Here is a 22772-nt window from a genome sequence, read left to right on the forward strand (position 1 = left end):
AAGAGAGTCTGTGAATGTCTAGGTGTGCGAGGTTTCTGTGAGGATGTGCAAGTGGCTGGACATGGGGGGCAGGTGAGAAGGACAAGGATGAGAATGTGAGTAGATGGTGGTCAGATAGGGGGAAAGGAGAGGTTGTGAGATTAGATAGGGAACAGAGGCGGGTGAAGATGAGGTCTAATGTATGTCCATCTGTGTGGGTGGCTGTGGAGGACCACTGAGTAATTCCAAAGGATGAGGTAAGTGACAGGAGTTTGTAGGCTGCTGGCTGGTGGGTGTCAATGGGGATGTTGAATTCCCCCATGATGATGGTGGGGATGTCAGCAGAGAGAAAGTGGAGGAGCCAGGTAGAAAATTGGTCAATGAAGGTAGTGGCTGAACCCGGTGGTCGGTATATGACAGCCTTTTGGAGATTAGAGGGAGAGTAAATACGGACAGAGTGAACCTCGAAAGAAGGGAGGATAAGGGAGGGTGGGGGTTGGATAGGGTTGAAGGAGCAGTTTTTAGAAAGGAGGAAACCCACACCTCCACCATGTCTGTTGCCAGGGCGAGGAGAGTGGGTAAAGTGGAGGCCGCCATAACCCAGTGCGGCCGGGGAGGCAGTGTCAGGGGGTGTCAACCAGGTCTCAGTGAGGGCCAGGAAGGAAAGGTTTCTGGAGATAAAGAGGTCGTGGATCACATGGAGCTTGTAGCAGATGGAGCGAGCATTCCAAAGTGCTCCAGAAAGAGGGTACGGGAGGGAGGGGGTCAGTGGCACGGGTTTTAAGTGTGAGGGATTGCGGTAGTTTCTCTTAGTGTGAGAAAGATAGGGGTGAGGCTTAGTGGGATGTATGAGGCAGGGGGGGCCAGGATTGGGGGATATGTCACCAGCAGTGAGAAGAAGCAGAGAAAGGGAAAGCAGGTGGGTGAAGGAGAGTGATCGTCTTGTATTGTATTTTAGTAGGAGAGGTCTGAGGTTAAGGAGTATGTCTGCAGATAAAGCGAGATGGGGGGTAAGAGAGAGGGGGAGATAGTTATTTGGTTTGAGGGTGCAGGGGTTTGGGGATAGCGAAGGAGAGTGAAGATTAGTGGAGCAAAAACGGTGATGGCAAATGTGAGCATGGTTAAAGAGGAGGGAAAAAAAAAAGCAAGTAAAGGAAGAGAGCAGTGGTTAGTCTTACCGGCTGACCGATTTCTGGACTATTTCTGATAATATTTCTCATGTATCACTTCAAATGATGTCACATCTGACCAAGGTCATATATGACCTGCTCTGTTCAACTTATACCATTCAAATGTCCATGAAATGAAGCCAGGTGAGTGAGGGAGGGAGGAGGAGAAGGGGGCTGGAGGACGGTTCACAGCAGGGGGCAATTAACAGATTGCAGTAAATGGGACATTTGCCTAGCATCAAAATTGAAGAAAGAGGTAGGATAAGATGGACAGATAAGCCTAGGTGTGAGGAACATGGGTATATTAATATGCATACAGTCAATTTGAAGTATGATACATGGAATTAGTCAGGGGAAAAAATAGAGTACAGCCATACCAATTAAAAACAGAGGGTGAACAATGCATGAGGGTTAAAGGGTGCAGTGAGTGTTCTGAAGCGGGTTCAGCAGACATACCTGTGGATGAAAGCAGATGGATCAGGACATGGCAGCATGAAGGAGAATATACCATAGTGTATCAGTCTGGTAATATTTCTCATGTATCACTTTAAATGTCACTTCAAATGATGTCACATCTGACCAAGGTCATATCTTACCTGCTCTCTTCAACTTATACCATTCAAAATGCTTATCTACAGCATTCTGTAATACTGTACATAAGCCATCGATGTAACCTGAAAGATAAGAAAACCGAGTTAGATTATACTCACTCGGGGGTCCGGTCCAATGGGTGTCACGGTCCCGTCCGGCGCCTCCCATCTCCTAGCGATGACGTCCTCCTCCTTACTTCTGCCGTGGCTCCGGTGCAGGCGTATTTTATCTGCCCTGTTGAGAGCAAAGTACTGCAGTGCGCAGGTGCCAGACCTCTCTGACCTTTCCCGGCACCTGCACACTGCAGTACTTTACTCTGCTCTCAACAGGTCAGATATACCTGCGCAGGAGCCGTGGCAGAAGTAAAGAGGAGGACGTCATTGCATGAAGATGGGAGGCGCCGGATCGGACGGCGACACCCTTTGAACCGGACGCCAGGGTGAGTATAATATAACTTGTTTTTCTTATCTTTCAGGTTACATTGGGGGCTTATCTACAGCATTACAGAATCGCTTTAAGTATTAGGTTGGCTGTTAGGTTTCAGGCAACCCCTTTAATTTTAATAAAGTTGGGACAATGTGTAAACTGTAAAGAAAACAAATATGAATGATGGGGAAATCTCTTTTAGCCATATTATATTAACCACAAAACATAGAACACAGATCAGAAAATGAACATTATACATGTTTCCATTTCATATAAAAATGAATTAATTCAGACAAGCAACAGATCTAAAAAAAAGTTAATTTGAAGGAGAAAAGTTTAAAAGGGGGGTGTAACACACTGTACAAAATAAATGCAGTAATCAGCCGTAACGGTCACATAGCCTTGATGACAGACACAGATACTATAGGCAGAAAAGCAAATTCAATGTAGTATGCAGAGTAATTTGTACATATACTGTATATAATCAGGGAATAATAATGATGGTTAATCCCCAGTAGTACACATCATGAGATGGCCTAAACTAAGAGGAAATACATTTATTTGTAATAATGAGAAACGACATAGAAAAAGTACTGAACATTTGAAGATAGAGAGGTTCAGACAGCCATGGAAAGTCATGACACCAGATGCAATCTAACAGTAATTAGAACACAATGCTTCCAGTTAGTGGAAAATAATGTCAGCTGGTACAACTGATGCCCTATAAAAGGAGCCTCATTACCATGGTACCACACAAGAAACATCTTATGATGGGTAAAACCAGTGAGCTGTCTCAAGATCTTGGCAACCTTATTGTTGCAAAACATACTGATGGCATTGGTTACAGAATAATTTCTAAACTACTGAAGGTTCCAGTGAGAACTGTTGGGGACATAATCCAGAAGTGGAAAGAACATAATTTCACCATAAACTGGCCACAACCAGGTGCTCCCCTCAACATTTTAGAGGAATGAAAATAATTATCAGAAGAGTTGTAAAAGAGTAGAGGACCATCTGTGGAGAGCTACAAAAAGACCTGGAATCAGCAGCTACAATTGTATAAGTAATGTACTCAACCTCCATGGCATGCAAGCTCACCACGCAAGACTCCATTGCTTAATAAAAAAACATGTCCTAGCATGTTTAAAGTTTGCTTAACAACATTTAGACAAGCCTGTGAAATACTGGGAGAATATAGTCTGGTCATGTGAGACCATAATTGAACTCTTCATATACCATAATACACACCATGTTTGGAGGCCAAAAGGCACTGCATATCACCCTAAAAACGCCATACCAACAGTGAAGTTTGGACGTTGGAACGTAGTGGAGTGGGGCTATTTTTCAACATACGGCATTGGCAAACTTCATATAACTGAAGAAAGGATGAATGGACAAATGTACCGAGACATTCTTGATAAAAATTTGCGGCCATCTACCGAGATGTTGAAGATGAAACAAGGGTGAACATTTTAGCCATAAAATGATCCCAAAAATACAGACAAGGAAACTCTCAATTGGTTTCAGAGAAAGAAAAGAAAAGCTGCTAGAACAGCCCAGCCAATAGCCTGAGCTGAATTCATTTGAAAATTTATGGAATCAACTAAAGCTCAGAGCTCATAGAAGGAGCCCATGGAACCTTCAGAGTGTTTGTGTGGAAGAATGAGCCAAAATCATACATGAGCAATGCATGCAACTAGTTTCTCCATACAGGATGTGTCTTGAAATTGTCATCACCAACACAGGCTTTTGTCCAAAGTATTAATTCGGTTTCATTAAGCATGTTCACTACTTTTTCCCTGTGTCATCTCTCATTATTACAGATAACTTAATTTATGGACATGTGTGGTTTGATTTCTTTGCCTGTGTGGATTGGATGGGTTGTTACTGATATCTGGTGAGAATTCCATGTCAATAGCAGCTTTAGAGATATATTTACTTAGAAAATTGGTGTCACTGTTCACTTTAATCCTTCTGTCTTCTTATTGTTCCTCCAGGATCACAGCATTTTTGCTTCTTCTGTTGGTGCCACAGTCGCACATGAGATGGGCCATAACCTGGGGATGAATCATGATGGTGATGACTGCACATGCGGAGGTACAGACTGTGTCATGAGTTCAGGCTTCAGGTAAAAGCAGAAAGTTAAACTCATCCCACGCCTTATAGAGACTTCTGCGTCAAACAGAAATGATTATATTATGATTATTTTGATTTAGGGCATGAAAGATCTTTCCCTTTCTACATTTATAGAGGGAATTTATCATCCTCTCTGACAGTTTTCTGTCATCACAAAGTAAAAAAAATTGTTGTTAGTAGTATTTGTGCAAATTGTTGCATCTACCGCTATACAATGAAACAGCACAGAAAGAGGACTTAAAAATCCTCCAATAATAGAAAACAGCAAAAGAGCAAAGAGGTTTACCCGTCCAGGCCTCCAGACAAATGCACTATCAGGATGCAGTGGACCCATATAATTAAGATTGAAACACAGGTGCAAGAATACCGATGAGACAACCGCTCACAGCCTACCAATACATGGAGGGGGCGGCTGCCTGGTATGTTGATGCACAATAAAAAACTTGTATGCGGCGCTGTTCACACTATGGCCATGCACAGCATCCAGGCCAGCCTAGTAGTGACACCCTTCTATTAGCTCAGGCGGGCTGGCCCAGCGCTATCAAAATGCATGCCATGTGAACAGACACCGCAGTTTACAAGACCAATTGGGCCCAACTGCACCCTGAATAAAAAGTGCAAAAAACACATTAAAAAAATGTGGAGTATTAGCTGATATTTTGGCCAAAATACATGAGCCCGTAACCTGCTCCAAAGGTCTCCACGTTTTTATTGTGCATCAACATACCAGGCAGCCACCCCCTCCATGTATTGGTAGGCTGTGAGCGGTTGTTTTATCGGTATTCTTGCACCTGTGTTTCCATCTTAATTATATGGGTCCACTGCATCCTGATAGTGCATTTGTCTGGAAGCCTGGACGGGTAAACCACTTTTCTCTTTTGCTGTTTTCTATCTACCGCTATACAACAAATTTACTATTTTGTAGAGCAGAAACTGGTGTAAATTTAGTGAAATTGACGCCACGTCTTGGTTGACATACAATACTCACAAAAAGTTAAAGATATTTGGCTTTCGGGAAAATTTCTGGAAAATGTAAAAAGTTCACGCTACAGTGATATTTTATCATGAAAGTAGGGACCTAGAAGTAGCAATGGTGGTTTCCTCATCTCAAACAATTTATTGAAATGAAAGGCAACAACTTGTCATGTGGCATTGAGCATCAATTATCTAGTGCTGGTGTCCCTGCACATTTCTCCACTCCCCCGGCAGGGATGCCGACTTACTCACCGCCACGGCTCCTGGCGTGTGCTTATCTGTATATCAGCAGGACTGCCTGCACCTGCCAGTGCTTATCTGTATACCAGCCTGCATCTGCCAGTGCCTATCTGTATACCACAAAAAGAAAAAACTGGCAAAGAAAAAGCAAAATAAGGTCTTATCCGATGACATAGGGTTGTCAGGTAAAGGAGAGAATGCACTCACCTTGCTAGTTGCTGAAAGGCAACCCATAAAGGGCATATAACAGCTGCTGCACAGATACCGGTCAAGGAAACAACCATGGACACAGAGAGAAGATGGAGGTATCACTCATGCGCTGCTGATATCAAAATATCGGTGAAGTTAAAACATTTATTTAATCAGGGTTAAAAGTAAACGCGTTTCGAGGTCATGCAGGACCTCTTCATCAACCAGGCGTGACCTCGAAACACGTACGTTGACTTTTAAACCTGATTAAATAAATGTTTTAACTTCACCAATGTTTTGTTATCAGTTGTACATGAGTGATACCTCTGTCTTCTCTCTATCTGTATAGCAGCTGTATCCATCTGTATCTTTGGTTCCTGTGTTCCCGTCTTGATACGTTTGTAAGGAAGTGGACCGGACCGTGGGTACCTGCATGCCTGGTCCAGAACTGAAAGGGCTGCATTCCCTGTTTCTGGGAGGAAGCCTGAGGGAGGCGGACCTTCCCCTGTTGCAGGAGGGAAGGAGAAGAGAGACTGAGTTTCCTGCTGACAGGAGGAGGCGGGGAGAGCCTGAGGAGAGCACGCTGACACAGTGGGAGAGGAAGGAAAAGCGCGCGCTGCAGGAGGGTTTGGCGCCAAGTAAGTGCAGCGCACAGGGCAGAGGAGAGGGCGCTCTGCTTCCCTGACCCGTGTGTGCTGGTCCTGTGACAGGTCGTGCTGCTGTCCAGGATAGAAGCTGTGGTGCTGGGGGGGATTAGCCGTGCCAGTAGTGGAGAGCGGAGCTAACTCAGCAGAGCGGAGCGTGCGGAGCCGTGCCAGCAGAGCGGAGTGAGCGAAGTAAAGCCAGGTGCCGTACACTAACAGTGAGTGGCACACCTGCTCTGCTCAAGAGTGACCGCATACTCAAAAGAGCCCTCCGTCTGAGGACTGAGACAGACCGTCAGTACGCGGTGAGCGACCTTTGTGTGAATGCGGACCCGCCAGCCTCCGGGACTGGAGGAGACTCCCCTGACAAGTCTGAGACAGATGCTAGCGCCTGCAGGCCCGGCGTGCGAAGTGACAGACCCGAGCCCCTAAGAGTAGTAGCTGGACTGACCGAGGAGCGTGGCATTGTTCCTGTGGTGACGCTTTCTGAGTGTGGACTTGTGACTAAGAGTTGTGAGAGCAGGACCCCCTCTCACCGCCCAGCATCCTGTTTTTTTCCCCGGAGGCCGTTTTTTCATTGTGGACAGAGACCTGAGAGACTGCATGTGCCGCTGTTGCTGGTGTCACCGTTGGAACCCTGAATTTCCTTGCAACGGAAGACTACAGTCTGATAAGTTTAACCTCTTTATTACTGAACTCTCATTCGTCCCTCACCTACCCTGCCATCCTGCCATTTCTGCCCCATTCCTTACCGTCACACTACAATCCCTCACTCCCTGTGTGGAGTACATCCCCCTGTAAATAAACCTGTTTAACCCTTGCCCTGCCTCCCCGTGCATGACTGCATCCCGCGTTCCTGCAGGATTTTACACGCTGACAACTCCGGTCTCATCCGCACCTACCCAAGCTGTGACAACCTCGGCCGTGACCCATCAGGCTGCCAGCTATGTAACCGGTTCTGGACCCCATCAGTCAGCTCCTCCATGCTATGGCGGTGACCTTCCTTATGTCAGGGGTTCATCAATCAATGCAAGCTGCAATCCGAACTCTTGGCTCTTTAGTTTGTTTCAGACCTGGCCAAAGTGGTTTTCATCATGTCCCATCTCACTGGTGAAGCTCTGGCGTGGGTCAACCCCCTAAGGGAAAGAGGGGATCCTCTTGTTTCGAACCGCCAGACCTTTCTAGAAGCCTTCCTTCCAGCCTGAGGCTCTAGTGTCCACCTTCTGGGAAGGCCTTTCCTGAGGAATAAAAGATGATCTGCCCAGTCGTGATATACCCACCTCTCTGGATGACCTGATGTCTCTGGCAACTTGGATCGATATCAAGTTTCAGGAGTGTTCCAAGGAAGTAAGCCACGAGAGAAGACCTGTGTGCCTGGCCCCTACCTTCCAAAGGCAGATTATGCAGCAAGCCTCATCTTCGGCACTTTCCTCATACAAATTGACCAAGTGAGGATGGCCAACCATCGTCAGCAGGTCCGTAGAGTCAAGGGACGGTACATCTATTGTGGCAGTCCTCAACACTTTATCTGCTTCTGCCCAGAAAAATCAGGAAACTCCAGAGTTTAGGGCAGGGGGGGTCTCAAATATGGCTGGGTATATGGGCTGCATATAGAAAAAATTTAAAAAATTTGAATTTGGGCGGGCGCATCCTTTGAAGGACAAAGTGGCATTTTTACGCCAGCAGCACTTTATTTCAGTAGAATGTGTGCCATTGGAAGCACATTCAATTGAAATGTATTGCCACGCAGAGACTCTCTGCACAGTAGTACCAATGCAAGCCGCCGAACAATCAGAGGCATGACAGCAGAGGTGTATCTAAGTGTATCAAGAACTCAGTTCGGCACACCTCTTCCCCCCCCCCAAGCATATATGGGATGTGCACACTTAGTCACGTGCCGACTAACTGCTCTTTCTAATTAAATGTTCAATGAAAAACAGAGAAGCAGGAAGAGAAGCTCGTTGTCACGTGTCTGTAAGGCCACATGCACACATCCAGTATTTAGTGAGTTTTTTACCCCAGTATTTGTAAGCCAAAACCAGGAGTGGTTGAAAAATGCAAAAGTTGTGCAAATGTTTCTATTATGCTTTTCCTCTGACCGTTCCACTCCTGGTTTTGGCTTACAAATACTGAGGTAAAAAACTCACCAAATACTCAATGTGTGCACATGGCCTAAGTATGAAAATCGCATGAGTGACACGGCTATTTGATGACTGTTGGAACCTGCAGTGCTGAATCCTGACAGTGAGGATATTACACGCTGTTGGGCTTCATTTTATAATTAAAGGGCTCGTCCAGGTTGGAGATTAAAGTCTTCAGTCGGTGGGGCCTAGCTCTTGAAGTGAGAAGTCGGGTGGCTGTGCTTCTCTGCCACCATTAGCCTCAATTATCCTGCACAGAGCCTGAACCAGCTAATTCCTTTACCAGGATCAGACGTCTGAAGGTCCCAGGAGTCAGGGGCGAGCTTCTGCCAGACTCAGAGAGACAGACATGGGCCGCAAAAGGCAGAAAGATGTCGGAGCCTGCAGCAGTGCCTCAGTCCAAGATGGTGCTGAGAGAGAGGAGGAGGCGGGAAGAAGAAACACAGCCTTTGCACAGAGGCTGGAAGTCTCAGCCCGGCTGAACAGGTATGTGAGGGGCATAGAGACAGATGAAGAAGGAAATGGAGGGAGCGAGAAGCACAGAGATGAGGAGGAAGACGATGAGGAGATGCCTGTGCTGAATGCAGAGCTGGAGCAGGAGGAAGAGGGGGATGGTGACACTGTGCAGTTCAGTTAGCTGAAAGTGCAGATGTAGCAGAGCCCACCCTGCGGGATGTATTCCAAGCTGTCTTATACTGCAAGGCTGCCTTAACTTCTCTAACAAAGCAGGTGAATTGCTTGAAAGAAGAAATTGGAGGCATAAAAACATCTATGCAGAAAGTTACAGCCAGATTAACTGAGGTGGAGGACAGAGTTGGTGTAACAGAAGATCACTTAACCTCAGTGCAAAAGACACAACAGCACACTCAGAGGATCACGGTAGTAGCCAATAAAAATGATGACCTGGAAAACCGGTCACGTAGGAACAATTTGCGCATTGTGGGCATCCCTGAGAGAGCTGAGGGTGCTGACCCCACAGCCTTTATTGAAACCTGGCTGCTGGACAAGTTTAGTGCTGATAACTTGTCGAGAGTGTTTGCGGTGGAGCGTGCCCATCGCGTACCCATGAGACCCCCAGTGCCGGGAGATGGACCTCGCACGATGCTAGCCAGAATCCTGAATTGCAGAGACAGGGACACTATCTTACGAAAGGCTGGAAAGTTGACAGATCTTAACCTGGAGGGCAAACAAATCGAAATATACCTGGATTACTCAGCCGAGGTGCAAAAGTTGCGACTGCGGTATGGCGAAGTGAAGAAACAGCTCCGCTCTTTGCAATTGAAATACTCTACAATTTATCCTGCTAAATTAAGAGTGGAAGCTTTTGGAAAGGTCATTTTTTTCCCCGTCACCGGTTGAGGCTGCTTCGTGGTTGGAGCGTAACCGGAGCAAATTGAGAGAAGATAATGGCAATATGACCACATGACCCTGCTAGACTGATCACTGGACAGGGTTGTGGCGCGGCTTTACTCTGCGAAATAGGAGCGCAGAGGAGGGGGAGAACTCCCCACTGGGATCTACGTATTATGGTTAATTGTTTGACTAATGGTTCGGGACTATGCATACTGTTGACAATATGCGGAGAGGCTGCCAATGATGGAGGAGGACACGACGCATGTTGAAGTGCGGAATACTGAGAAGTTGCTCAGGTTCTTTGAGCTCCCACTCTCACATTGGGGAGAGAGTGACAACTGCAAAAGGGGAAGGGTGGGGGGAGGGGAAGCGGAGAGGGATGGGGGGAGGTGGGTGGGGCGGATTTGTAGAGAGATGGGGGTTTTCATGCTGTTTGACCGGGTATGATTGGGACCACAATGTAATGATGTTACTTGATGATGATGGATTGTTCTTTCTAATGCACAATGAGTAACCATACTGTTCGGATGTTAAGTTGGAATGTGCGTGGTATATCTGATAAGGTTAAGAGGGCGGCTGTTCTGAATCATATCAAATCCTGTGAACCTATGATCGCGTGCTTGCAGGAGACACATCTCACTAGAGACACTATGCACTGGTTGTCAAGAGCCTGGATGCTAAAGACATATCATTCTACTTATTCCTCGTACTCCAGGGGGGTGTCAGTCCTAATACACAAAAACACACATTATGAAGAGCTGGAAGTGCATGTAGACAGTGAAGGGCAGTATGTATGGATTGCTTGCAGATTGTTCGGACACAAAATGATTTTAGAGGCTTTATATATCCCTCCACCTTACTCTAAAAAGAAACTACAAGCAGTACTGGAACTGACGGGCAGATGGGGGGAGACTCCGTTGTTGATTATGGGAGATGTTAACAACACTATGAATGATTATTGGGATAAAGTAAGACCGGCAGGTACGGAAGCTGGACAGGACAGGATGACTGCCTTTGGCAAGTATGTAGGGCAACTTGGCTGGTAGATCTGTGGAGAGTACGAAATGAGGGTAAGAGGACTTTTTCATGTCATTCGGCAACACATGGAACACTGTCGAGGATAGACCTGGCTTTGGGGGATACCGCTATGGATGGGATGGTGGGGGAGGTGGAATACCTACAGAGGACTCTCTCGGATCATGGTCCTATGGTGGTCATGCTTCTGGTGAGATCTGCTCAGGGTCAGAGGGGAGGTTGGCGTCTTCACCCGACGTGGCTTAAAGTGGTGGACATGGGTGGCATAACCAAAGAGCTAGAGCACTTCTTCCAAATGAACGAAGGGAGTACTGAGGCCACAACGGTATGGGATGCCATGAAGGCGTTTACGAGGGGACTTTTTATAAGTGAGATTGCGAGGTGTAAGACCAAAACTAAATTGGCAGATCAACAAATAAAGGATGACCTGACGAGCGGAGGCAGACATGATTTTGGCGCCAACGAGTGAAGCTCACAATAGACTAAAATTGGCTCAGGAGGCAGTTGATAAACTGCTAATGATGCAAGCTGAGAGGAAAAGGGCATTTCAGCAAGCCCAATTCTTTGAAGAAGGAGAGAGAGTGGGTCACTTGTTGGCGGTGATATCTGCGGCACAAAGGGAGTCTTCCAGGGTGTATAAACTGAGAGATCAAACAGGGGCGACTCTGACAGACACAAAGGACATACTGGAGGTCAACAAGGCATATTACATGGCACTGTACACTTCGAGAGCACGGGACACAGAGGGGGATGTGGAGAAATTTTTGGAAGGCATTTCACTACCTAAATTGTCTGAGGAAGATAGGTTGAGGTTGGAAGAACCTGTGAGTGTGGAGGAGGTGGAATGTGCAATACTGTCTATGCCCAATAACAAATCACCGGGAGCTGATGGTCTACCTGGGGAGGTGTACAGGGAGTTAGTGGAACTGCTGGCTCCGAAATTGAAATCTGTGTTTGATGAGGCTTTAGTGACGGGGGCACTGCCGAGATCATTGGAGGAAGCGGTGATAGTAGTTCTGCCGAAGGAGGGAAAAGATCCCATGGATGCGGAGTCGTACAGGCCCATTTCGTTGTTGACAACGGATGTCAAAATACTCGCTAAGATCCTGGCCACCCGGCTCACCGGGGTTGCGCATACCATTATACACGAGGACCAGTCGGGCTTTATGCCTAACCGCTCCACGGCTGTTAACTTAAGAAGATTATTTCTTAATATGCAACTGCCTGCTGATAATGGTGGCAGGAGAATAGTGATGTCATTGGACGCTAGGAAAGCATTTGATAGCGTGGAATGGCAATACTTATGGAAAATCATGGAACTGATGGGATTCGGCCCCGCGTTCATGGCCTGGGTGAAGTTATTGTACTCATCCCCAAAGGCGGTAGTTAAGGTGAATGGAGAACAGTCCGGGATGTTTGACTTGCATAGGGGCACAAGGCAGGGGTGTCCGCTGTCCCCGCTATTGTTCGCGGTGGCAGTGGAGCCCCTGGCGGCCAAGATCAGAGCCGAGAGGGGAGTGGTCGGAGTTAAATTTGGGAAGCTGGAAGAAAAAATATCATTGTATGCTGACGACATCCTGTTGTTTTTGGAAAGTGCAGGAGAGACACTGGGGTGCGCGATGGATGTAATTACACAATTTGGGTGCATTTCGGGACTGGAGATAAATTGGCACAAGTCTTATGTCATGGCTATGGATAGAGCAATAGAAGCGGAGGAGATACACTCACTGGCCACTTTATTAGGTACACCTGTCCAACTGTGTGTTAAGACTTAATTTCTAATCAGCCAATCACATGGCGGCAACTCAGTGCATTTAGGCATGTAGACATGGTCAAGACAATCTCCTGCAGTTCAAACCGAGCATCAGTATGGGGAAGAAAGGTGATTTGAGTGCCTTTGAACGTGGCATGATTGTTGGTGCCAGAAGGGCTGGTCTGAGAATTTCAGAAACTGCTGATCTACTGGGATTTTCACGCACAACCATCTCTAGGGTTTACAGAGAATGGTCCGAAAAAGAAAAAAAATCCAGTGAGCGGCAGTTCTGTGGCCGGAAATGCCATGTTGATGCCAGAGGTCAGAGGAGAATGGGCAGACTGGTTCGAGCTGATAGAAAGGCAACAGTGACTCAAATTGCCACCCGTTACAACCAAGGTAGGCAGAAGAGCATCTCTGAACGCACAGTGCGTCGAACTTTGAGGCAGATGGGCTACAGCAGCAGAAGACCACACTGGGTACCACTCCTCTCAGCTAAGAACAGGAAACTGAGGCTACAATTTGCACAAGCTCATCGAAATTGGACAGTAGAAGATTGGAAAAACGTTGCCTGGTCTGATGAGTCTCGATTTCTGCTGCGACATTCGGATGGTAGGGTCAGAATTTGGCGTAAACAACATGAAAGCATGGATCCATCCTGCCTTGTATCAACGGTTCAGGCTGGTGGTGGTGGTGTCATGGTGTGGGGAATTTTTTCTGGGCACTCTTTGGGCCCCTTGGTACCAATTGAGCATCGTTGCAACGCCACAGCCTACCTGAGTATTGTTGCTGACCATGTCCATCCCTTTATGACCACAATGTACCCAACATCTGATGGCTACTTTCAGCAGGATAATGCGCCATGTCATAAAGCTCGAATCATCTCAGATTGGTTTCTTGAACATGACAATGAGTTTACTGTACTCAAATGGCCTCCTCAGTCACCAGATCTCAATCCAATAGAGCATCTTTGGGATGTGGTGGAACGGGAGATTCGCATCAGGGATGTGCAGCCGACAAATCTGCGCCAACTGTGTGATGCCATCATGTCAATATGGTCCAAAATCTCTGAGGAATGCTTCCAGCACCTTGTTGAATCTCTGCCACGAAGAATTGAGGCAGTTCTGAAGGCAAAAGGGGGTCCAACCCCTTACTAGCATGGTGTACCTAATAAAGTGGCCAGTGAGTGTAGATGAGAGGGGGAAACAACTCCAGCTAGTTTCACAGTTTAAATACCTAGGGATATGGGTAGCTCTTCCACTGTCCCGATTCACGGGTCTGAATTTGGTTCCTCTGCTAGAGAAATTTAAAGGGAAAATAGGTGCATGGTGCAAATTGGCTTTAACGGTAACGGGTAGAACTAACCTGATTAAGATGGTCCTTATGCCACAACTAATGTACGTTTTGCACAATTCGCCGATATGGCTACCAAAAAAACAGTTTCGGGGCATTGATTCTATCTTCAGATCCTTGATATGGGGCAAGAAGCAGGCACGGATTAAATTTGGAACTCTGCAAAAAGGAAAGGAAGAGGGAGGACTGGCCGCACCAAATCCATGGGTCTATTTCTTGGCAGTACAGGGCCAGCATGTCAGGGGATGGAGAGAGCTCGATTGTGGAGGAGCAGCTCACCGGGTGCTGGTACATGTGACGGGGAGACGCCCACTTATCCAGGGTCTAGAGGATGGTACCTTTAAGAAACTGGGAGCACCATATCCTACCATAGGCATGATTCAGAAGGTATGGGACACCATTAAAAGGATCAGAGGGGTGGATGAGCTGACTAGGTACTCACTGGTGTGGGACAATGAGCATCTGCCGGAACTTAATAAACTGCATCAAATGGGCAATTGGAAGGCGAAAGGAGTGAGATATGTGTGCCAGCTGCAGAGTGGAACGGACCTGAAGACCTTTGAGACATTGAGAGAGGAATTTGATTTGCCTTCGGTATGGGGGTTTCAATACTATATGCTTCGACATGCTTGGAGGGCACAGTGTAGATTGGGAGCCATGACGGTTCAGGGCGACATTGTACTAGACTTTGTGTGTATGAAGGGAGGGACGAGGGGAGTTATATCGAGCATATATCATGATCTACTACACTCCTATCTGGGGGACAATCACCTCACTGCAAAGAGTAAATGGGAGAGGGAGGTGGGTACCCTCACAACAGAACAATGGGAGGCTATTCTTGAATATGTCCCGAAGATCTCTCTAAGCGAGCAGGCACGGCTCTCCCAATCATATGTAATACATAGAACATACAAAACACCGCTGGTCCTATTCAAGGCGGGCTTGAGGGGAGACTCTAGCTGCCCTAGATGTGGCACAGACCAGGCCGGACTGTTACACATGCTATGGTCGTGTCCGCGGCTGGTGGCATACTGGCTGGTCGTTATCAACAAAATTGAGAGAGCTTATGCATGTACGCTCGACAGGAATCCAGTGCTGTGTGTTTTGGGGGAGGTGGATGGGATACCTGTCTCAGAACATTACAAAGTGGCAATAGCGAGGTTGCTGTATGTGGCACGCAAACTAATAGCACGAAAATGGAAGGATTCGGAACCCCCCACTAGGAGGGAATTTATTGCTCAGACACGTACGGTAATGTATTTAGAGGAAAGCATTTACAGGTGAAGGCATGGTGAAAGAACTTTCGAAAAAATATGGTCCGCCTGGATGGCGGTGATATGATTGCTAAGACTCTCAAGTATACCCGGCATAAGGAGTATTGGGGGAGGGGGGGATGGCTTTGATTGTATTACTACAAGATATGTGAATTGTTACATGTATATTGATATCCACTGTTTATTGTTTAAAATCTTTTGAAACCTAAATAAAAATAACTGGTTTAAAAAAAAAAAAAAAAGTCTTCAGTCACTATAGGTGGCTGCAGGCTTCTGAATTCTTAGTCTATGCACTGCTCTCTTTTAGGATTCTCCCTTGCACAAGTATGTGATTTGTATACTTCTGGCCACATTCCATCTAGATGTGTCCGGACTTGCTCAATTCATTTTCATGTCTTGTTTCTCACGTGACTGTATATATGCAAATGGCGGGCTTGAGAGAATCCTGACGGCGTGCAGTGCGCACTGTGAGAATTCAGAAGTCTGCAGTCACATAGAATTACTGCAGATTCATCACAAAGTTGGACAACCACTTTAATGCTCCTAACAAATAAAAATATGAAAATTAGTCTGCATCATAAAAACACTTACATCCAGGTACCTTCTAAATGACGTCTCTTAGTCGTTCTTTGTTTCCTTCTTCAACTTGTTCAGACGCCATGATGAGTTTTCTCATCCACAGCCGTCTCTGCAGACTTCCATCTTCTCCAGTCTCCTGCAGCACATCCCCACACGACGCCCTTAACCCCTTTCTGACATCAGACGTACTATCCTGTCCATGGGACCCGGGCCCCTATGCCCATGGACGGGATAGTACGTCTAGCGCGATCAGCGGCGCCCACGTGGTGAGCGCTGCTGATCGCGGCCGGGTGTCAGCTGACACCTGGCACAATGTGTCAGGGGCGGTCACGGACCACCCCCGACACGGTAACCCCTTGTACACCGCGATCAAACATGATCACGGTGTACCGGGGGTTAAAGGGAAGCATCGGCAGGGAGGGGGCTCTCTCCGTGCTTCCCTGAGCCCCCCACAGCAGCGCAATGTGCAGCGCTGCTGCGGGGGTCTCTTTCCCTACAGGCCCCCGAATCCAAGATGGCGACGGGGGCCTGCAGGGAGCTGGCTTCCTCAGTGCCTGCAAAGCGCAGGCATGAGGAAGTCTGCAGTAGTGCCTGTGACAGATCGCTGATCTGTCACAGTGATCTGTGATGTGACAGATCAGCGATCTGTCACAGGACAGTGAAGTCCCACCTGGGACTATGTAATAAAGTTAAAAAAAAAATAAAAAAAAGTTAAAATAATTTTTAAAAAAATCGCCAAATAAATTAGAAAAAAAAAAAAAATTCCCCCAATAAATCCATTTTTTGGAAATAAAAAAAAACAAAACAATAAAAGTACACATATTAGGTATCGCCGCATCCGTAACGACCCGCCCTATAAAACTGTCCCATTAGTTAACCCCTTTAGTGAACCCCTTAAAAAATAAAAATAAAAAACGAAGCAAAAAATAATGATTTATTATCATACTGCCAAACAAAAAGTGTAATAACGCACGATCAAAAAGACGCATATAAATATCCATTGTACCGCTGAAAACGTCATCTTGTCCCGCAGAAAACGAGCCGCCATACAGCACCATCAGCGAAAAAATAAAAAAGTTATAGCTCGCAGAATAAAGTGATGCAAAAAAAATTATTTTTTAGATAAAATAGTTTTCATTGCATAAAACCGACAAAACATAAAAAAATGACCTAAATGAGGTATCGCTGTAACCATACTGACCTGAAGAATAAAACTGCTTTATCAATTTTACCGCACGCGGAACGGTGTAAACGCACCCCCCCAAAAGAAATTCATGAAACGCTGGTTTTTGTTCATTCTGCATCCCAAAAATCGGAATAAAAAGCGATCAAAAAATGTCACGTGCCAGAAAATGGTACCAATAAAAACGTCAACTCGTCCCGCAAAAAATAAGACCTCACATGACTCGGTGGGTCAAAATATGGAAAAATTATAGCTCTCAATATGTGGTGATGCAAAAACTATTTTTACAATAAAAAGCGTCTTTTAGCGTGTGACAGCTGCCAAAAATAAAAACCGCCATAAATAGTAAATCAAACCCCCCGTTATCACCCCCTTAGTTAGGGAAAAATAATAAAATTAAAAGAAAATGTATTTATTTCCATTTTCCCATTAGGGTTAGGTCCAGGGCTAGGGTTAGGGCTAGGGTTAGGGCTAGGGCTAGGGTTAGGGCTGAGATTAGGGTTAGGGGTGTGTTGGGGTTCGGGTTGGAGTTAGAATTGGGGGTTTCCACTGATTGGGCACATCAGGGGCTCTCCAAATGCAACATGGAGTCTGATCTCAATTCCAGCCGATTCTAAGTTGAAAAAGTCAAATGGTGCTCCTTCCCTTCCAAGCTCTGCCATGTGCCCAAACAGTGTTTTACCCCCACATGTAGGGTATCAGCCTGCTCAGGACAAATTGCAAAACAACTTTTGGGGTCCAATTTCTCCTGTTACCCTAAGGAAAATAAAAAATTGGGGGCAAAAATATCATTTTTGTGGAAAAAAATGATTTTTTTATTTTCACGTCCGAGCGTTATAAACTTCTGTGAAGCACTTGGGGGTTCAAAGTGCTCACCACACATCTAGATAAGTTCCTTAGGGGGTCTAGTTTCCAAAATGGGGTCATTTGTGGGGGCTTTCTGCTGTTTAAGTACATTAGGGGCTCTCCAAAGGCAACATGACACCCGCAGAACCTTCCCTCAAAGTCTGCATTCCAAAACGTCACTACTTCCCTTCCGAGCCCCGACGTGTGTCCATACAGTAGTTTTCTCCCACATATGGGGCGTCAGCATACTCAGGACAAATTGGACAACAACTTTTGGGGTTCAATTTCTCCTATTACCCTTGGGAAAATAAAAAAATTGGGGACTAATTGATCATGTTTGTGGAAAAAATACGATTTGTTTATTTTCATGCCCGGGCATTATAAGCTTCTGTAAAGCCCTTGGGGGCTCAAAGAGCTCACCACACATCTAGATAAGTTCCTTAGGGGGTCTAATTTCCAAAATGGTGTCATTTGTGGGGGGTTTCCACTGTTTTGCTACTTCAGGGGTTTTCCAATCGCGACATGGTGTCCGATCTCAATTCCAGCCAAAAACGTCAAATGGCGTTGCTTCCCTTCCGAGCTCTGCCATGCGCCCAAATAGTGGTTTACCACCACATGTGGGGTATCAGCGTACTCAGGACAAATTGCACAATAACTTTTAGGGTCCTGTTACCCTTGGGAAAATAAAAATTGGGGTGAAAAGATCATTTTTGTGGAAAAAATATGATTTTTTAATTGTACCGCTGTACGTTATAAACTTCTGTGAAGCCCTTGTGGGTTAAAAGTTCTCACCACATATCTAGATAAGTTCCTTGGGGGGTCTAGTTTCCAAAATGGGGTCACTTGTAGGGGGTTTCCACTGTTTAGGTACATCAGGGGCTCTCCAAACGTGACATGGCGTCCGATCTGAATTCCAGCCAATTTTGCATTGAAAAAGTCAAACGGCGCTTCTTCCATTCTGAGCTCTGCCATGCGCCGAAACAGTCGTTCCCTCCCACATATCAGGTATCAGCGTACTCAGGACAAATTGCACAATAACTTTTGCTGTCCAATTTCTCCTGTTACCCTTGGTAAAATAAAAAAAATTGAACCTGAAGTATTTTTTTTGTGAAACAAAGTTAGATGTTCATTTTTTTTTAAATATTCAAAAAAATTCCTGTGATGTACCTAAAGGGTTAATAAACTTCTTGAATGTGGTTTTGAGCACCTTGAGGGGTGCAGTTTTTAGAATGGTGTCACTTTTTGGTATTTTCTATCATATAGACCCCTCAAAGTGGCTTCAAATGTGATGTGGTCCGTAAAAATAAAATGGTGTTGCAAAAATGAGAAATCGCTGGTCAATTTTTAAACCTTATAACTTCCTAACAAAAAAAAATTTTGGTTCCAAAATTGTGCCGATGTAAAGTAAACATGTGGGAAATGTTAGTTATCAAGTTTTTTGTGTGCCGTATCTCTGTGATTTAAGGGCATAAAAATTCAAAGTTGGAAAATTGCGAAATTTTCAAAATTTTCGCCAAATTTCCGTTTTTTTCACAAATAAACGCAAGTTATCTGAATTAAATTTTACCACTATCATGAAGTACAATATGTCACGAGAAAACAATGTCAGAATCACCGGGATCCATGGAAGCATTCCAGAGTTATGACCTCATAAAGGGACAGTGGTCAGAATTGTAAAAATTGGCCCGGTCATGAACGTGCAAACCACCCTTGGGGGTGAAGGGGTTAAAGATAGCAGTGTTATTATGATGCTCCTGAATGAAAATATCTGCCCTACACTGAATAAATAATTAGCCCGTTACCCCAAATACCCCCATCACTTTAAATCTCCCCCAGGGCCGTTTCACTAAATACTCCCCATCACAGTAAATCTCCCCCTGCCTGTTACAGTAAGTCATCCCCACACACAGTAAATACCCCCCAGGCAGTAAATACCCTGCAGACAGTAAAGACCTCCCCCACATACACAGTAAATACCCCCACAGAGTAAATACCCCCCACGGCAGTAAATACCTCCCACCATGGCAGTAAATACTTCACCCACACAGTAAATACCTCCCTCCACTGCAGTAAATATCCTCATACACACAGTAAATACACCCCCACACAGTAAATTCCCCCCCACACAGTAATACCCCTTCACAGTAAATACAGTAAATACTCCCCACATACACAGTTAAGGCCCCGTCTCATATAGCGAGATCGCTAATGCATCACCAATTTTGTGACGCAACAGCGATCTCGCCTGCAATCTCACTACATGTGACACGCAGCAGCGACCTACCCCCCCCTGCTGGATATCGCTGATCGTGCAGGAATGTCCTGGGCCAATTTTTCGTCGTCGGCGTCCGGTTGGCCAGCGTGCATCGCTGTGTTTGATCACTGGATCGTTGCTGCGTCGCTGAAGAGATCTGCCTGTTTGGCAGCTTACTAGCGATCATTTAGCGACGCACCAGCGATCCCTACCAGGTTGCATCGTTGTCGGGATCGCTGGTGCGTCGCTAAGTGAAACGGGACCCTAATACCCCACACACACAGTAATCACACCTACCCTCCAGTCTTCAGCTCCAATAACATGGAGCACTTACCACCAATGTATGCCTCTGGGCCCCGGCGAGTGACCTGATCACGGTGCTGGAGTTGCTCTGACCCGGCGGTCAGAGTTTCAATTGTACTCGCCTCTGAAAGAAGCGATTACAATTGAATACTGAGAGCTGACGCGCTGCAGCTTCTCTGTTCCAGCTGTCAGCTTCACAGCTGGCACAGAGAACTGCCAACTCACAGTCCTGGTTGGAGTTCAGATGAAATAGAAAGCTGCTGTTGGCGGAGCCCCGGACCAGGCAGGGATCGATAAGGGGTCTACAGTGCTTGTGAGTCACATGAAGCAACCTCAGGGGCCGCATGCGGGCTTTGGGGCTGTGTGTTTGAAACCCCTGGTCTAGGGTCTGTTGGAGAGGCTACCTTGGACAATGATCACGCCTCTCATTCACTGACTGACGGTATCCGTTTCCTATGACAACATCCGTTTTGTCAAGTCACCCTATCTGGACTCAGGTTCTGCAGGAAATCTCATTCAAAGACCCGTTGTGGAGCAGTATCAAATCCCGATCCAAAGTCTACAGGATCTGTTGGTAGTTTCATTGGTGGATGGAAAGCCTCTTTCCAAGACCATCCTTTTAGTTACCGAGCCTGTGGAACTTCGGGTATGCTTCTCTGTATGCTGTCGAGTCTCTCACCCTCTGCTTCTAGATCTGCCATTGCTGCAAAAACACAAGCCTGTCTTGGATGGGAAATCCGTTGAAATACTCTGTTGGGGACAGGAGTGCCACGAGAGTTGTCTAGTTCCCATTCGTCCTGCTTGTCCTCTGACATCTCCATCTAATTTACCTGGACATATGCTGACGTCTTTGGCAGGAAGAGGCTGAGATGCTACCACTTCATAGGTAGTTTGACTGCACTATCGACCTTCCTTCCAGGCGCTTCCCCTCCATGAGGCTGAATCTACCCTCTGTCACAGGCTGAGACCCAAGCAATGTCCGAGTTTATTGAAGAGAATCTTGCCAGGGGATTTATCCTGAAGTCTTCCTCCCCGGCTGGAACGGAATTCTTCTTCGCTAAGAAAAAGGACGGTTCACTTCGACCCTGTATCAATTATAGGGGGTTCAACCAAAACCAAATAACAATCAAGAATAAATATCGTCAACCTCTCATTTCCAATTTGTTTGATCGTCTTAAAGCTTCCTGAGTCTTCATTGAACTCTACTTTGGAGGATGGGGGCACATAATCTAATCCGAATATGCCAGTGTGGGGAATGGAAGACACGTTTTAACACCCGTGATGGTCATTATGAGTATCGTGTTGTTTACTTAAATGAAGTCTTAGTGTTCTCTCCAGATCTGCCTTCACACCGGAGGGGTGTTCGCCAGATTCTGCAGAGACTAAGGAAGAACTGTCTGTATGCCAAGCATGAAAAGTACTTATTCAGTTAGACCTTTCTTCTGTTTCTTGGTACATCATTTCTGAGAACGGCCTGAAAATGGATCCCAAGAAGGTGTCCGTCGTATTGAAGTGGCCCCGTCTTGACGGTCTGAAAGCTATACATTGATTTCTTAGATTCACAAATTACTACCGCTAGTTCATTCCACATTTCATCTCTCGGACTGCTCCTATTTCTGCTCTGACCAGCAAGGAGGCCAACCCTTAGATATGGACTCCAAAGGCAGAGAACACCTTTGTGTCTTTGAAACAAGCCTTCTCCTCAGCTCCTGTGCTGCATCTGCTGGACAATAATAAGCAGTTCTTTTTGGAAGAGGATGCTTCTTCTTCAGGGGCGGAGCTGTTGTTACCCAGAAGTCTTATGTGGCTTCTTTACCAAAATCTTCTCAGCGGCAGAACAAAAATACACGATAGGCGATCGAGAAATGTTAGCGATAAAACTGGCTCTGGAGGAGTGGTGATTCTTGTTTGAAGGAGATATGCATCTGGTGGTTATTTATACTGACCACAAGAATCTAGCATATTTGCAGTCCGCACAACAGCTAAATCCATGACAAGCCAGGTGGTCTCTGTTCTTTGCCCGCTTCAACTTTAGTTTACATTTCCAGCCAGGTGATAAGAATGTCAAGGTGGATGCACTCTCTCACATAATTGAGCCCTTCAAAATAATTACAGTTGTTCCCCATTGGATTTGTTTCGGCTCCTATCCGGAAAAACTGCTGAACCAGATAGGAAGCAGGTCCTTCTCGAGACACTTGCCTAAGTTGGCTGGCCATGCCGAACAGAAGAAAACGACTTTCCTCATTTCCCGACATGATTGGTAGCCAACCCTGCGCAAGGATATTGCAGATTTCATCTCTGCCTTTCCCTCTTGCCCAGAACAAAACTCCAAAACAGCTTCTGACCGAT

The 22772-nt window shown here is 46.0% G+C and overlaps 1 protein-coding gene across 1 annotated transcript in view; it reads left to right on the forward strand.

The window, feature by feature from the left end:
* The window catches only part of LOC141100429 (zinc metalloproteinase-disintegrin-like 4a), a 94255-nt gene that overhangs the window by 65150 nt on the left and 6333 nt on the right, over positions 1-22772 (forward strand). The window contains exon 12 of the mRNA XM_073588941.1: positions 4163-4293. Within this exon, the coding sequence (XP_073445042.1) occupies positions 4163-4293 (131 nt within the window). The remainder of the gene's footprint in view (positions 1-4162; positions 4294-22772) is intronic.

The sequence above is a fragment of the Dendrobates tinctorius genome, unplaced genomic scaffold (genome assembly GCF_039654945.1).
Source record: "Dendrobates tinctorius isolate UK_male_01 unplaced genomic scaffold, ASM3965494v1 ptg000104l, whole genome shotgun sequence".
NCBI lineage: Eukaryota > Metazoa > Chordata > Amphibia > Anura > Dendrobatidae > Dendrobates > Dendrobates tinctorius.